Source organism: Catharus ustulatus, chromosome 4 (genome assembly GCF_009819885.2).
Source record: "Catharus ustulatus isolate bCatUst1 chromosome 4, bCatUst1.pri.v2, whole genome shotgun sequence".
Taxonomy (NCBI): domain Eukaryota; kingdom Metazoa; phylum Chordata; class Aves; order Passeriformes; family Turdidae; genus Catharus; species Catharus ustulatus.
In genome coordinates, this window is record NC_046224.1 from 63,277,728 (window position 1) to 63,293,053 (window position 15,326).

General features: G+C 42.6%; 1 protein-coding gene across 1 annotated transcript in view; it reads left to right on the forward strand.

The window, feature by feature from the left end:
- The window catches only part of LOC116995621 (potassium voltage-gated channel subfamily KQT member 1-like), a 74,569-nt gene that overhangs the window by 40,325 nt on the left and 18,918 nt on the right, over positions 1-15,326 (forward strand). Inside the window, exons 7-10 of the mRNA XM_033058476.1 lie at positions 2,535-2,645; positions 2,945-3,040; positions 3,870-3,998; positions 6,008-6,170. Coding sequence (XP_032914367.1) covers positions 2,535-2,645; positions 2,945-3,040; positions 3,870-3,998; positions 6,008-6,170 — 499 coding nt within the window. The remainder of the gene's footprint in view (positions 1-2,534; positions 2,646-2,944; positions 3,041-3,869; positions 3,999-6,007; positions 6,171-15,326) is intronic.

Below are 15,326 nucleotides of genomic sequence, written 5' to 3' on the forward strand. Positions count from 1 at the left end.
CTTTGCTAGAGCCTGTGCACACCACTGGAATGTGCCATCATAAATCCCTGTCACAAGAGGTGTCGTTTTCCAGAACCCAGTTCTCCAACATTCTCTGCTCAGAAATACTGATAACTTTGTGATGTACAAGTAGGGAAAAAATTCTGCTGTGATTAAGAAAGCCAGAGAATTACATTATTTATAATCCTTTCCATGTATTCAATGTACTAATGAGATTACCAACAAGGAACCCTCGTAAGGTAGCCAGGGAAAAACTTTCTGAGACATATTCAGGCACCTGCAGGAGTCTGCCAGCCAAGTGCCTGCTGTGGGGGTGGAAAATTCATCTTTTCTGTGGTAACAGCTTTCATACTGTCTTCCATAGTAACACTAAGGCAGCTCTAACTGCATTGCTACAGTTTGGTTTTAAGTCCTGGTGCTGGAGAACTTAGAAAGAAACCTAACCAAAACCACCCACAAAAAACCAAACCACCCACAAAACCCAAGAAGCCTTTCATAAGAAAAAAGGGCGGAAAAGAAAGGAAAAATCAGAGTCTTTGAGGGGTCATCTGGGTACACTGAGGAGCTGAAGTGCTGTTAAAGAAACAGAGCTTTAACTTCCTCCACTGCCCAGAAACATAAACTGCATTTCAAAGTGGAATTTTGGGCGGTCTAAATTAATTTTGGGGACTGGCAAACTCAAAGTGTTTGTCCTGCTGGTAGCACACAGCAGAGCTCCTGAGTCACTTGACCAGCCACATTAAATCTGGACAAACACCTGGCAAGGCAGAACTCCTGCTGAGAGCAGTTTGCAGTTCAAAAGAACAATATTCATTCAAGGATATAGCTGCTACAAAGTGGTCTACATCAAGTGGAAAATTCATGATGAATAAACACAAATATAACTATTTTTTTGGAAGTTGGAAAAACTAGGTTTGGTAGTAGTTGGTAATTTTTTCCCTGCAGATCTTTCTTCCAGCTCTGAGAGTAAGAGGAAACATATTCTTCCCATGCCTTTATTGCTTGATAGTTTCTTCTGAGAAGACTATTTTTGCATAACATTGAAGCATTTGTCAGCAAATTTTTCCATAAAAGGCAGCCTCTTTATAGTCAGTGTAAATTTACATATTCTTTTAAGTCTGTTTTGGCTGTGTTTCTGCTACCATTCAAGGCGAAGTGAAGGGAGGGGGACTAGGTTTGGGGCTGGTACATCCAAATAAAAGTACATTTTTTCTATTTACAGTTCTCCCCTGTGGTTAGTATTGATGACAGAGCTCTTCTGTTCCTCACCAGAAGGTTTTTATGTCTCAGGGGTCCGAGCCATGTTTCTCACACCATTTTATGGCAGCATCAGAACTCTGAGGATGCTGAAAACCCAACTCCCCCATGGCCCAGGGTCTCTATTTTAGACCATGGTCTGTGAGTCTTATCCTGCTGTGACCATGGTGCTGAGCCCCTGTCAGGTGTGATTCCCATGGATTGCTGTGGGTTCCTGCTTTGGGACCAGCTGATTATCCCCTTCCAATGGGCAGCAGGGGCTCCTTGTTACATCACAACCCTTTCTGATGGACCAGCCTCCTGGACCCTCTCTTCCCCCCGCACCTGACCTCTGGCTCATAATGGATTCTCATTCATCCTGCTGGAGCTCTTCAGGAATAGTCCCAAACCTCTGTCCCACTCAGGTCCTCCTGCCTCTGGGGCTTTTCAGGGCTGCCCTGCCACCTCCACAGCAAGTCCTTGTAGAGCCAAGTCCTTGCAGGTCCCAGACCTGATGACCCTGACCAGCATGACCCCATGGTGATGCTCCATGCACACGAGGGGCGATATTTCAACACAGGAGAGATGAGCTGTAGCTCAACTGCAGCTGTGTCTAGGTATGGACTCTCTTAATCCTGATTCCCAACCCATGGGATGATGCCCTGCTGTTGTCTCCTCCCTGTGGCCTCATGCGCTGACCTAATCCTTGACCTTGATCCTAATCCTGACGTGTGGCTGCTGTTAGAGCCAGCTCATTGTGCTACTGCATTAGAGTCCAGACTCTGGGGTGGACCTGGCTGCACTTTCTGCTTCTGTTTGGCTTGAAAGGTACTGGGTCCTGCCTAGAGAGGTGCTGCCCTGCTGGCTCTGTTGTCTCCTTTGACTGTGGGCCCCTTCTCCCATAGGGAGTACCTGGCCCTGATAAGCAATGGTCAGATCCAAATCTAAGCACCTCATGTCTTAAACACAGTTCTGAGTAGCCAGGTCCTGTATTTGTGAGGGAGGAAGAAAGCTAAGCACAGGCCTCAGCTGTGTTTAGGTCTAGATGCACTGGCAGATAATACATTAACACATCCTGGAATGGTTGTGTGTTCCTCCTCTTGCCACGAGGATTCAGCTGGGATGGGTTAGTTCTGTCCCTTTTCACTCCTGTCAGCACAGGTTTCCTTATCCCAAATCCACACACTTTTGATTCACATCTGTCTCCTGATACTTCACTAATTACTTTTCCCTTTCATTTTGTTTCCCCATACTTTTTGGAGAAAAAAGCACTAAAGCAGTGTTTGTTCCTGGTGTAGGTAACAGTCACAACAATTGGCTACGGCGACAAAGTTCCCCAGACATGGATTGGGAAGGCAATAGCTTCGTGCTTCTCAGTATTTGCCATCTCCTTCTTTGCCCTGCCAGCCGTAAGTACAACTTGAATCTCTTCATTAAAGGTGTGTCCCCTGTGAATGCCTCTGGCTTCTGTAACCTGTGTGGATCACAGCAATAACCACATGCTGTTTATTGAAGTTACACAATTCCACTGTTGATCTGCTCAATTTCAGATTTATTTGTTGGGATAAATAGAACTCTGACAGTGTATACATTTGAAAATTATTTTATAAGGTCTTTTATTAAATGTATGTTTATTCCAGGTGCAAAGTGTTTTATTTAGGTATGTGAAGCTACATACATGTCTGAGTAGTAATTTTGTTATGTTTAGGGTATTCTGGGGTCTGGTTTTGCCCTGAAAGTACAGCAGAAGCAACGTCAGAAGCATTTCAATCGACAAATCCCGGCTGCAGCTTCTCTAATTCAGGTAAGACCACAACAGTAAAATCCTAAAATACCTCAGAGTTTATTGGAGAGGGAATATGGCCTGGAAGTTCAAGTACTGAGAATCACCATTCCTAAATTTATTATAGATCTATAGCTTGTGTTTAGCCACTTGGTCACTTTGATCCACATCACTAAGTAGAGAAAATGAGATAATTGCCTCTCCCTTTCTGAAAGCTGCACTGTACCTGATATTCATAGATAGTGACAGTAACTGGATGCAGTGAGCATCTGTTGTGAAATACTAAAAACAAAATAAAAATATTCATTTAATATTTAATATTTATTTAATACATTAATGCTGTGAGAATATTTAGTTCATAACTTCCCTTTAATATTCTTTCATGTCCTGTGCATCTGCCAAATGCTAAGGTGATGAATGTGTGTACAAATACATGATAAAACACACCTGCTTTTAGAAAAATCTCCCAGCATAACATTCCATATGATAATATAATAAATTAAATAGCACAGTGCACAATCATTCAATGTAGCACAGTGCAGAAAAAAGAAAACACAGCATTCAGTGGGGGATTAATTTTATGAGGGTTGAGTTTGATTTATTTGGGGTTTTTTGCAGTGGGCAGAGTTTGATCCCAGCTCGTGGCAGGATCACTCCAAGAGCACACTGAATATCTCTGTGTGATGCTTGTGCATGTCCTGGTGCAAATTGCACCACCATGGTTGTGCTTTACTAGGAATGGTGTTTACCCGGACTAAGGGCTCTGTTGTCAGTGGGATTTGCTGCAAAATTCACCGTGCAGGAGCTCAGTGACTGCTCCTGCACTGAGGTTCTTTGGGTTTCTTTACAGACCCTGTGGCGCTGCTATGCAGCAGAGAAATCCTGCACCTCCACAGCCACCTGGAAGATCTATGTGACAGCTCCCGTGCAAAATCCCAAAAAGTCTCCAGCGCCATCTAGTCCCGGTCTGAGAAAGCAGGTGACAGCACTGGCAGGGCTGGCTCTCTGCTTGCTTTTCATTTTAAATGATAATTAACTTGCCAAAAGCCTTGTGAAGTGCCTGAGCACTTTGGACATCTGAAATACATTTATTTTCTTCCTGCCTCAACCCAATTAGTTTTGTTTTCCCGAAAATATTCCTGAGGAAAGAATATCTCCTAGCTTAATTTATCTTGTTGATCAGACAGGTACCAACTCTCTGTTTTTTATTCCTCTTGGAGTCTCCTACTTTCTCAAAGCACAAGGCAATGGTGCCACTTTCCCATTCTGCATTCATTTTTCAAAGTAGTTCATACCGGAAGAAGGAGAAAGCCAGTTTAAAAATTTATGTTATTTAACACGTGGCTGGCAGCAGCTACTCTTCTCTGAAGTATTCCATGCTGCTTTTATTTCTTTAGAAATCAGTGCCTGGGCTGTGGGTGAAGGGAAGTGGAACAGTGTTTGCCTACAAAGGTGGAATTGCCCAAACACAGTTCTGTGGTGTCATTGCCACGCTTGCCAGAAGGGCAGGGGTCTGCAGCAGGTCAAGCTCTGAGACCCAGTGTTTCCCAAAAGATGGTCAAGGCCTGCCTTTAGGCAGTGGCATCCCACTGGAGCCTGTCTCCCAGGGAAAAAGAGTTGTACAATTCCCTATGGCACATGGAGGAGGCTGGAACAGCCTGATCTGTGTGCATGTCTGCGTTTTGGTGTTAGTGTGACCTTGCTCTGTCACAGCTGGAGACAGAAAAAACAGAAGGAAAGAGGTAAAGCTGAAGTAAGACTCCTGTGTGTGTTGCTGAACAGCAAACAATCCATGGTAGGAGAGATGGGAAAAAAGTATTTTCCCCTCTGTTTTCTCTAGTGAGAGGGACTTCCATAATATATTATTTGTCTGAACCTCCCTGTGCCCTGTGAACCCTCGTTTGAGAACACGGTAATGGTTCTCTCTTCTCTTCTCTTCTCTTCTCTTCTCTTCTCTTCTCTTCTCTTCTCTTCTCTTCTCTTCTCTTCTCTTCTCTTCTCTTCTCTTCTCTTCTCTTCTCTTCTCTTCCTCTTCCTCTTCCTCTTCCTCTTCCTCTTCCTCTTCCTCTTCCTCTTCCTCTTCTTCTTTGTCTGTAACTTCTTATTTTAAGGTCTCAAATACATATTGATAATTTTGTGCATGTTGTAGCATTTTGCTCTCCAGAAGACTCCCATTTTCTTCCCCTGCTTTAAGAGCCTGTGATCTTTGCTTTTAGAAGTATTTTGATGCATGCCAATGCATCCACTGTCCACAACAAATATCTGTTTCTGCCATTTCCCCCCATTTAATTTTGAACATGCATTTGTTTAACTTCTGCAGAGCTGAACAGAAGGAATTCCAAAAGTCTAAATAGTAGACCATAACAAAGTAAGAATTGGCTTAACTTTAGATCAAGTAGCCTTGTCCCATATGTGAATATCTTGACTCTGCAGCTCTTTGTGTTGATCCAAACCTTCATTTTTCATTTTTGAGTACCAAATATAGTGTGTTTATTAGGCTGCCTTTAGGCTTCTAAAGTCAGGAGAACTGTGTGCAGGCAGGAGAAAGGATTTCTCTTCTCCTGATGTGCCTAATTTAGCCTTTTTGGCAAAAGGTGAAGTTTTCTTTAGTTCAAGAGGCTGCACAGGACCTAATTCATAGTTCAAAGTCTGTGGCTGTGTTTAATTAAAGCTTTAGAAAGATATTCCAGACAAGGCAATATATGCTGAGGTCGTTAGAATTTTGTATGCTTGAGTTTTGGTCCCATTTTGAGAAATTTTAACAACCTGATTTTTTCAGAATATTCTAGCTGCCTTCTGAAAATCAAAATCTTACCAGATTTTAGTAGACAATTCAGAATCAGACACTTTAAAACCATAAACAAAGGTTGAACCCTTTCACCAAATTTCATTTTCATTCAAGTGAATTCACTGTACAGTGAAGCTCACACGTGCACTTGTCTGTGTTTGATAGCATCTTCTGAGATCATTCCATTCCTGTTCTCACAGGTCAGAAGATACAGAAGAAAAGGGAAGCTGGGCTGTGGGAATGGTTCTGCCCCTGTAATAAACCCAGGAGAAAATTCCTTATCTGTTCCCCAGATCACTTATGATCACATTGATGAACAAGAGGACAAAAAAGATGTGTCTTTCTACATTGATGAACCCAAAGGTAATTTACTTATGCTCAATTTATTATTTTTCAAGAGACAAACTTATAAAGAGTTGACATGATGAAGTGAAAAGTATGAAAAAACAGTTCTAAGCTAATCAGTAAATGAAGATGCCTTCAACCAACGATGGTTGCATAACAAAAATAAGGGGGCACAAATTAAAGGAAGTCTTTAATTCGTATGGTGTGACTATTAAAAGAGCTTTCTTTGTCCACCATCAATTAAGATGTTGGGTATATTTCTCATTCATCTTTTTTGAATTATTTCAGAGGTGGATGGAAAGCTTTCTCAGGTCTACCCTACCTTTTAACATTACCTGCTTTTACCCCTGAAGGAAATAAAAATAAACCAGGAAAAATATTTCTACTTTTTTTACAGCACCTTCTTAAACATTGTGCAAAGAAACTACAGTAAGAAAAACCGTCTATTTTTATGCCCGCATCAACTAAGAGGTTTTGATAAGTGGGATTTTTCCCTTGCTTTAAAATATTGTGTGTTTATATAAATGATGGTTGTATTTCAGCTTGGAAACTGTCTGAATTTCGCTGCTGAGTTAAGATACTTGCTTTGTTTCTAAAATCCTTTTAAAAAATTAAGTTTGTAATGGAAATGTTCCTATAAAATGGTATTGTTTACTATAAAAGCAGGTTTTCTGGAAAATTGATTTTTCCCCTTTTGTGCTGATTTTCTTTGATGGGATTGGGACTCTGTTCTGGATCTGCTTCATCTTGAGCTCATAGTCTGAGTTCTGTTCCATACCCACAGGCATTTCCAGTGCTTTTAGGTTTCTGGAAGAGGGCAGGAAGGGTATGATATTTATAATCAAAGCTTCTGCTTTAACTACACATCTCATAACAGAGTACTGTGTTCATTCTCAGCACATTTATTGGGCTGGAGCAGCTCCCCTTGCTGACCACATTACAGCAGATTTTGCTGAGTGTATTTTGGTATTGTGATGTGATGGATGGAACCAGCAATGTGTTAAGTAACTGGTAACAGTCCTGGAGGCCACCAGGATGCTGGGGACTCTGCTGGCTGTACTCATGACTCTGCAGTGTGTGTTGGTTCACTAAAGCTGTGTTCTCTCAATGGTCATAGTTACAGTAATTTCACAATTATAAGCCCCATGTCCGGGTGTCGGCAACTGTCTTGGGTTACAGTACAGAGTGTGATAAAAGGTATCTGTTCTATCACCATCTGTTGAGGGTGGGGGCAGTGATCCTTATCTCCACGGCAGATAATCTGCTAATGGGCCATCCATTGAAACCAGGCAGGGCATTGTTCTTTATCTTTTCACACCCCATCCTTCCTCCAGCGAGTCATTGTCTGCTAATGGCCATTGAGTCCCACTGTGGGACTGATAAAATTACTGCATCCCATTGGAAGTTGCTCCAGCCAGGGGGAAGAGCCCAACATTTCTTACCAAGATAAAAACAGAGGTTTTGGGACACTAAGGGAGCCCCTTTCTCCACTGGACTCCAGAAGAAAACCGGATTTCTCCACATCACCACTGGACCTCCAGAGGGAAACTGCACCTTGTGCAGGAGCACTGCTCCAACTGAACCACATCTGTCACTGCAGGAGGATGCAGCCACCATTTAATGGGACTGCTGCCAACACCCTGCCTGACAGGGTGTCAGGTTGTACTCTGACTTTGTCAGGGTTTGGAGTTTGTTTCTTTGTAGTACTGTATTTCTATTTTAATTTCCCTAGTAAAGAACTGTTATTCCTAATTCCCATATCTTTGCCTGAGAGCACCTTGATTTCAAAATTCTAATAATTTGGAGGGAGGGGGTTTACATTCTCCATTTCAAAGAGAAGTTCCTGCCTTTCTCAGCAGACACCTGTCCTCCAAACTAAAACAGCAACTTTTCGTTCTTTGTCCGTATATAAGCTGCACCTTATTATAAGGTGCACTTCCGGGTTTGGACCAAAATTTTAGTCAAAATGGTTTGGCTTATAATTGTGAAATTACTGTAATCTGAGTGAGGCTCTGGGCCATAGGAAAGAGAGTGATAAGACAAGCCTGTATCTTTTTCTGTCTGACAGGAAAATGAAAAATTTTCCCCACTTTTTCTGAAAATGTTTTCTTCTTGTACTTCCATTGTAGCTGGTTGAATTTGTTCTTATTCTGAGAGACAGCCATGCCTGTTATTCCCTTACCAATTAAATTGTATCTATTTTTCATTTTCTTTCACGTTTTGCCTTAGCCAGTGTCAGGGTTCAATCACACTCAATTTGATTTTCCTGATTCATTCCTTCTGTTGCAAAGCTTCCAGGAATGTAGCTGGCCAGCTCAATTGCTCAATTGACTGAACATTCTTGACACCTCTCAAAAGTTTAAACCTGATTTCTCTCTGTGAAGTTCTCCTCGCCAGAATTAATAGGCTTCTATTCCTGGGAAGTGGAAGTACTAGGCTTCAAGCCTCTAAATGGGGCATTTTTTTCCTGTCAAAAAAGCTGAAAGTAGAAAAGGCAGAGAGGATCATAATCCAAAAAAGGTAATTGAAAGGGGCCATGCCAGCTTCTATTTGAGTGTTGCTGTAATGGAATATTTTATTCATTGCTGGTGGGGGCTGGAGGTTTTGCAGATGATGGCAAACTGCAAAGTTGAATCAGATCACTTTTCTAGGCCTGACCTAGAGGACCAGAGCTGCTGCTTTAAACCAGCTCTGCTGCTCTGGTCAGGTGTGAGAGAGGAACTGTAGGAAGGCCTGAAATAAATGCTGTCAAGAACAGGCAACACAGTAATAGTCCCACTGATAAAATTCCTTGTTCTGGGCAGAAATAGATAGAAATGTAGTTCAAGCATCCTTGAAAAATGAGACATTTGCCTTAATTAAGCCATGGCATTATGTGAACACACCTTTTCTCATGGAAATAGAATTTTTCTAATGACGTCTTGTTCATTAGAAATCCACATCCACTCATCTTACTCTTGGCTTGCTTAAAATTTACTTAGGAAGCAGGTCTTCCCAAGCTTGGTAAAAATGATTTCCTTTATTTCTGTGAAGAATTTTGGAGAAAAGGGAAACCTTAAGAAACAGAGATTATCAACATCAAGGTTTCTGAGAGGTTTCTCTGTGTGTGGAATTAAAAACCCCATGTATTGGTTAGTATATAATATAGAATTTGGTCAATTTTATTGACCAAAAATGGTAGAGTTTTGAAACAAAAACTTGATAACCTTAAAGAAAAATTACTCCTGACCTCTACACTGTGCATGGGGTTCTGGGTGTGACAGATGATGAAAAGGGATCTGTAGCACTCAGAACTTGCCCATCCTTATAGAAAGGGAAAGGCCAAAAGTCTTCCACAATAATGGCTTCCTTGTTGGAAATCTAAACCCTCAAGATGAAGCTATTTGGAAAGAAATTAATATGGAAAAACTAGAACATGGAGATTTAGAAAGCTCTAGAAAATAACTGTGATGCTGAGTCATAGAATGGCATTGCATAGGATGGGTTGGGTTGGAAGGGACCTTAAGGATCAAAGAATCCCTGAATGATTTGGGTTGGAAGGAATCTTGAAGATTATCCATGATTTGCCATGGGCAGAGACACTTTCCACTATCCCAGGCTGCTCAGAGCCCCATCCAACCTGGACTTGGACACTGCCAGGGATGGAGCAGCCACAGCTTCTCTGGGCACCCTGTGCCAGGGCCTCCCCACCCTCACAGGGGAGAATTTCTTCCTAATATCTAATCTAGATATGTCCTGTTTAGTATAAAACCATTCCCCTTGTCCTATCACTGTTTGCCCGTGTAAAAAGTCCCTCTGCAGTGCTGGAAGGCTGTAATGAGTTCTCCCCAGAGCCTTCTCTTCTCCAGGCTGAACAGCCCATCTCTCTCAGCCTGTTGTACAGGAGAGGTGCTCCAGCCCTTGGAGCATCTTTGTGGCCCTCCAGTGCAGTTTGTGTTTTTTTCATGGGTGTCTGTTGCTTCAACTAAGAAATTATTTCATACCAGGGTGTCTGATTTAATTTTTTTATGTCTTGATTTAAAACCCTCAGTCATTTCATCTATACCTGAGATTATATCTGTAGGTATTCTCTGTATTCCTGAAATTAATCTTACCTGTACTTTTGCCTATCCTTCTGCCTATCCTTTGCAGCAGGGTCTGTTATCAGGATGACAAGACATGTGCAAGCCCTCTGACATCTTTAATGTTCCTGTAAGGCTTAAATAAGGCACTCAAGTATGAAGCTTGTTGTTAGTTAGAACACAGAGACTGATCCACACAGAAGGGAAATAGCATTTTGGTGTAACTGGAGTTTTCTAGATGCATTTTGAGTTTTCTCTTCAAATATCAGCTATTCACCACAATGATTCCTTCACAAAATGAACCAAATAGATGTTTCATAGTGCTTTTTATTAGAGAGGAAAAAAATAGAATTTCAAAGTTTTTAGACCTTGAAGGTCAGCCTCCTGGGACAGCTCCAGCAGATGGAATATATTATTCTCTGTCAGCTGTTGTAGGTTGTATACACAACTCATTATTGTTAGATTTGTCAAAGTCACAAGACTCTCATAGTGATAAATCCCTGCAGGGCTAAAAATAAAACTCCCTGTTTATCATTGTGCTTTTCTATTTGTTTTTTGGAGTTTCTTGTATGCTGATGTATGCACAGTTTAAAGCAAAATTGCGTTAAGAACAGTTTTTTACCTGGAGAGGGGAGAGTACTGCAGTTTTCTCTGACCCCCTTACCTTTATCATCCCTTTCATATAAAATGTGCAGTGGGGTTAATGTTGATTTATTCTGTCTGTAATGCCAGTTTGGATGCCAGCATTCCAGCATTCACCTGACTGGAAATGAGCTGGTTTTTCCAGAGACTGGTTGCATTTCCTGGTAGGAACAAGATCTGCTTTTCCATACTGGTGTAGATGGATTACAGTCTTCAGTAACTATAAATGAGCAAACATTTTAAGTGAAGTGGATTCAGAGATTCCAGTGCTGACAAGCCCAGAGAAAGGTGAGAAAAAACACGTGGCCAAAATTTAAAGAATAAAGCAAACACCAAAGCTTTTGAGGGTCTGCATAACTGTCAGTAAGTCTAAAAATCATAAATATAAAGGTATGCACCAAATTAACATGAGAAAGTATCCAGATGCCATGCTTTTGACAAATGTCATGCTCTTAAGAAGGTGGGTTTAGCAGATGGTGGTGGCTTTGCAGTGAGAATTTGTGGTCTGTGTAGAGCTGTTTAACGTCTCCATTTGTCTGTCAGTTCAGGACTAGTACTGATGGTACCTGCCCATGTGTAAGGATTGTGAAAACACATCTTTACCAGAAAGTTTTCAGTCTTTACTGGTTCAACCAGTCTTTACTGGTTGCTGCCCTGAGTGGGAATTTCAGTGAATTCTGTGTTTATCTCACATGGCCAAAGTGGATGACAGGGCTGGGGGTGGGGATGGGGCGAGGGGGGGTGCAGGAAGAGAACAACTCTGCCAAACCCACTCTTCTGATTAAATCTGGCAGCTTTTGAGGTTTAAAAATTTATTTTTGTTCTGCACTTATTTGACTCCCTGTTGTGCCTGATTTAAGACCAGGGTTTGGATCACACCAGACTTGAGCAGGGACTTTGTACCAGATGTTCCCGGAGACTGCAGCAGTGCAGAGTAAGGGAAGTGTTTGCAGCTCCCTCAGGCTTTTTCTAGACACTATCACCATAGCAGTGGGGGTAAAAATCATAATTATGAGTTGAAAAGGAGGGCATACCCCATTGTAGATGTTTTGTTGACAAAATGAGTATTTCAGCTAACTGTTAAAACGTAAAATAATGTTGAAAATTAGAGAAGCAAATAAAGTACAGTAATTTCACGAATACAAGCCGCACCAATTTGACTAAGATTTTACTCCTAAACCGGAAATGCGGCTAATAATCAGGAGCGGCTAATACAACCTCAGAAGTGCCTGCCAGAGTGCTGAGCCGAGCAGCTGCAAAGTCGGCATTTTGCGATTGTTACAAATCGCTACTCTGTTGCACTGCGAGTGGAGCCTGGCTCCCTGCAGGCAGCACGGGGGGCGGGGAGAGAGGCGGGAGAGCTCTCTTTCCTCCTCTGCCACAGCCCAGGGGAGAGACGGGGGGGGGCCCGGCGCCGCCATTGCCGCGGCTCTGGGAGGAGAGGGGGGACCCGGGCCGCCCCTACCGCGGCCCGGGGAGGGGGGGAGAAGCCGGCGCCGCCATTGCTGCGGCCCGGGGAGGGGGGGGGAAGCCCGCGCCGCCATTGCCGTGGCCCGGGGAGGGGGGGGGAAGCGCGCGCCGCCATTGCTGTGGCCCGGGGAGCCGACGGGAGCCCCGCGCAGCCATTGCCGTGGCTCGGGGAGCCGACGGGAGCCCCGCGCAGCCATTGCCGTGGCTCGGGGAGCCGACGGGGTGCTTTGTCCCCGCCCGCCGCCGCCGCGGCAGGAGCGGGGAAACTCCGTCCCTACCCGCCGCCGGCGCCACGGGCGCGGGAAAGCTCCGTCCCCGCCCGCCGCCGCTGCTGTAGGAGCGGGGGAAGCTCCGTCCCTGCCTGCCACCGCGGGGCAGCGCCGACCCGGGGTGACCGAGCCCAGTGGCAGCGGCGGCCGGCCCCGAGCTGCAGCACCGTGCTGGCCCACCTGGCCCCGTCAGCGGCCCCTAGCGGGCCGAGCCTGCACAGCCTTAGCTCAGCCAGTAAACCCCGCCCTGCCGTGGCTCTGTTACTAATTGCACGCAGGTCCTCGCTGCGAACGACAAAGCGGCTTATATTCATGTGCGGCTTATCTATGGACAAAAACCGAAATGTTTGCCAACACCCAGAGATGCGGCTTATAATCAGTGCGGCTTGTATTCGTGAATTTACTGTATATTTGAGTCAACATATTGAGTAATAATGACACAAGAGACAGCTTTTTAAAGTGAGATTATAAATTGACCTGATAAATTGTAAAGGTTTTGGTAAGTTCTTTCACTGATGCACCCCTGATTATTCTGGATGCCAGAGTAAAAATTTACATAGTCTTGCTGTGTGAGGCAAGAGAAGGAAGAAAGAAAATCCAAGACCCTGTCACAGAAATCTTCTCTTGATGATGAAGTCAGTAACTGGGTTTCTCTTTTGATGTGTTTGAGGAATCTGCAGAATCTTCTCATTAAATGCAGGCTCTTGTGGGGTTTTTGTGACATCTGTATTGGAAGAACCTATTGACTTAGCCAGCCTTTGGAAAAGAGGGAAATTAATAGAGTTAATAGATAAGGTATGGCAGAAAGTAGGTTAAGAAGTATTATACTCAGTGTTCTGTATCAGAAGGGGTAAGCCCACATTATAAAAGTAAGAACTAGAATTTAGTGCTAGAATAACTGAAATATTGACCAATTGTTACAAAAGAGAATCAAATGCAATGTTGTTTAAAAAATAAATAAATTAAAAGCTGCAACTATAGTTAAATTCAATTAAGACTGTAAAACTTGCTTTTAAAGTCCTGCCTGTTTAGCTGGTATTTATGCTTATTCAGTTTCTGGGTATAACTTGCTAAAGGAGGAAGAGGGGAAGTACACAATGACTTGTTGAAATCTCATGTCCTTAACATGAAGGAATATGATGTTTGTGGTGACAAGGTAAAAAGGAGTTTCTCCTTTTTCTCCTGGGAGCCACTTGTAGTCACTTACAAATATTTCCTAACATTTCCTACTCTTTGGCATATTTCCTCATTGCTCTGCAGCTCCAGGTTTCATCAGAATTTCCCACATTGTGTTCCTTTTTATGTGTGTGAAATAGAATTTTTTTATTCTCTGTTACCCTTACAACCAGTTTTTTCCTGCTTCAGGACTGCTTTTTATTGTAACTGACCATTAGTGAATTATTTATAGCTGTGGGGTCTCCAGTGCCAAGCCTGTGCCCCATCTCTTATCTCCTGCTTGTACTCACACACTGCATCCTGTGTTTCCACTTCTCAAGGCCTCTGATATTCTGCCCAGCCTGTATTTCTGTAAACTCTGTCATTATTGGGTTGTAAATATCTCATCCTACTAAAATAACTGCTGCAGCTACGAAGGCACGGTTGTGCAACACAAAGATAAACAGAAGTAAAGCAAGATACAGACACCTGCTCAATTAGAGAAATTGCTGTCTCAGCTCAATCAGGGTCAGCTCAGGGAAGGTCTAGACAGAGCAGCCAGAGTGGCCTCATCCCTCAGGTCCTGCAAATTTGCCAGCAGTGCTAATCCAGCTCAGAGTAACTTGGGAGACATAGGAGCTCTTTAGTGAATTCACATGAATATCCCAGCCTACAACTTTTCCAAAACTTAGGAAAGATGAGAATGATCTGAGTAAATTGTGAGCTTTTCCTTAACAGCCTCAATTTGAGATTAAAATCTTTGTAGAATGAAAGTTTAGCCCAGTTACAACTGTGAAGTGTAAATACAGTAATGGTGCCAGGAAACAATTAATAATTTTTTCTGTCCCCTAAAAATTAACACTGAATGTGCTAAAATTGACACTACAAATTGTGTCACTTGCTATTGCTTGGAAAATGATTTTATGAGAAGCAGATAAAGTTAGCACATGGAAAAGATGCACAAGTCATGTGGGTTTATCTCTCTGGGCTTGCAAAGCAAACAAAAGCTGAGCAGTCAGGGAATGATCAGAAAGAACCTGAGAGCCACTAACAGCACTGACAGGAGGCTGCTGAGATGCAGGATGATGATTTAGAATACAGAATTTTTGTCCAGCTGAAAGCACCTACGTTTGCTTTGCATTGCAGGGTAAAAGTAGGTGATGCATGTCATCTCAACAGAGGTTATATAAAAGGGTGTATATATACCTAAATCTAAATAGGCTGATATGTAATTAGATGGAAGTGTAAATATTTAACTCTAAACAGATATCTGGTCTAAATCGATTTTTTGTGCAATAAGTGTTAATACATAATCCAAATAGAATTGCAAGCTGACACAGTCTAAATAGATACATAAGTGTAAACATGGGAGTGTAAATTGAGATAAGGCTGAGAAGATATGAGATGCAGCTGTAAATTCATCTATATGTAAATGTGTCTGTGTCAAAATAGATCTAAGTGAAAATAGGTAAGATACATGAAATATAGCTCTTCCCTGTGTGTAAGTAGCTGTGTGTGTGAAAATACAAATGTCTCAGCTAGATAAGGGTGTTAAAAAGAAAGAAAAGGGTGTATTT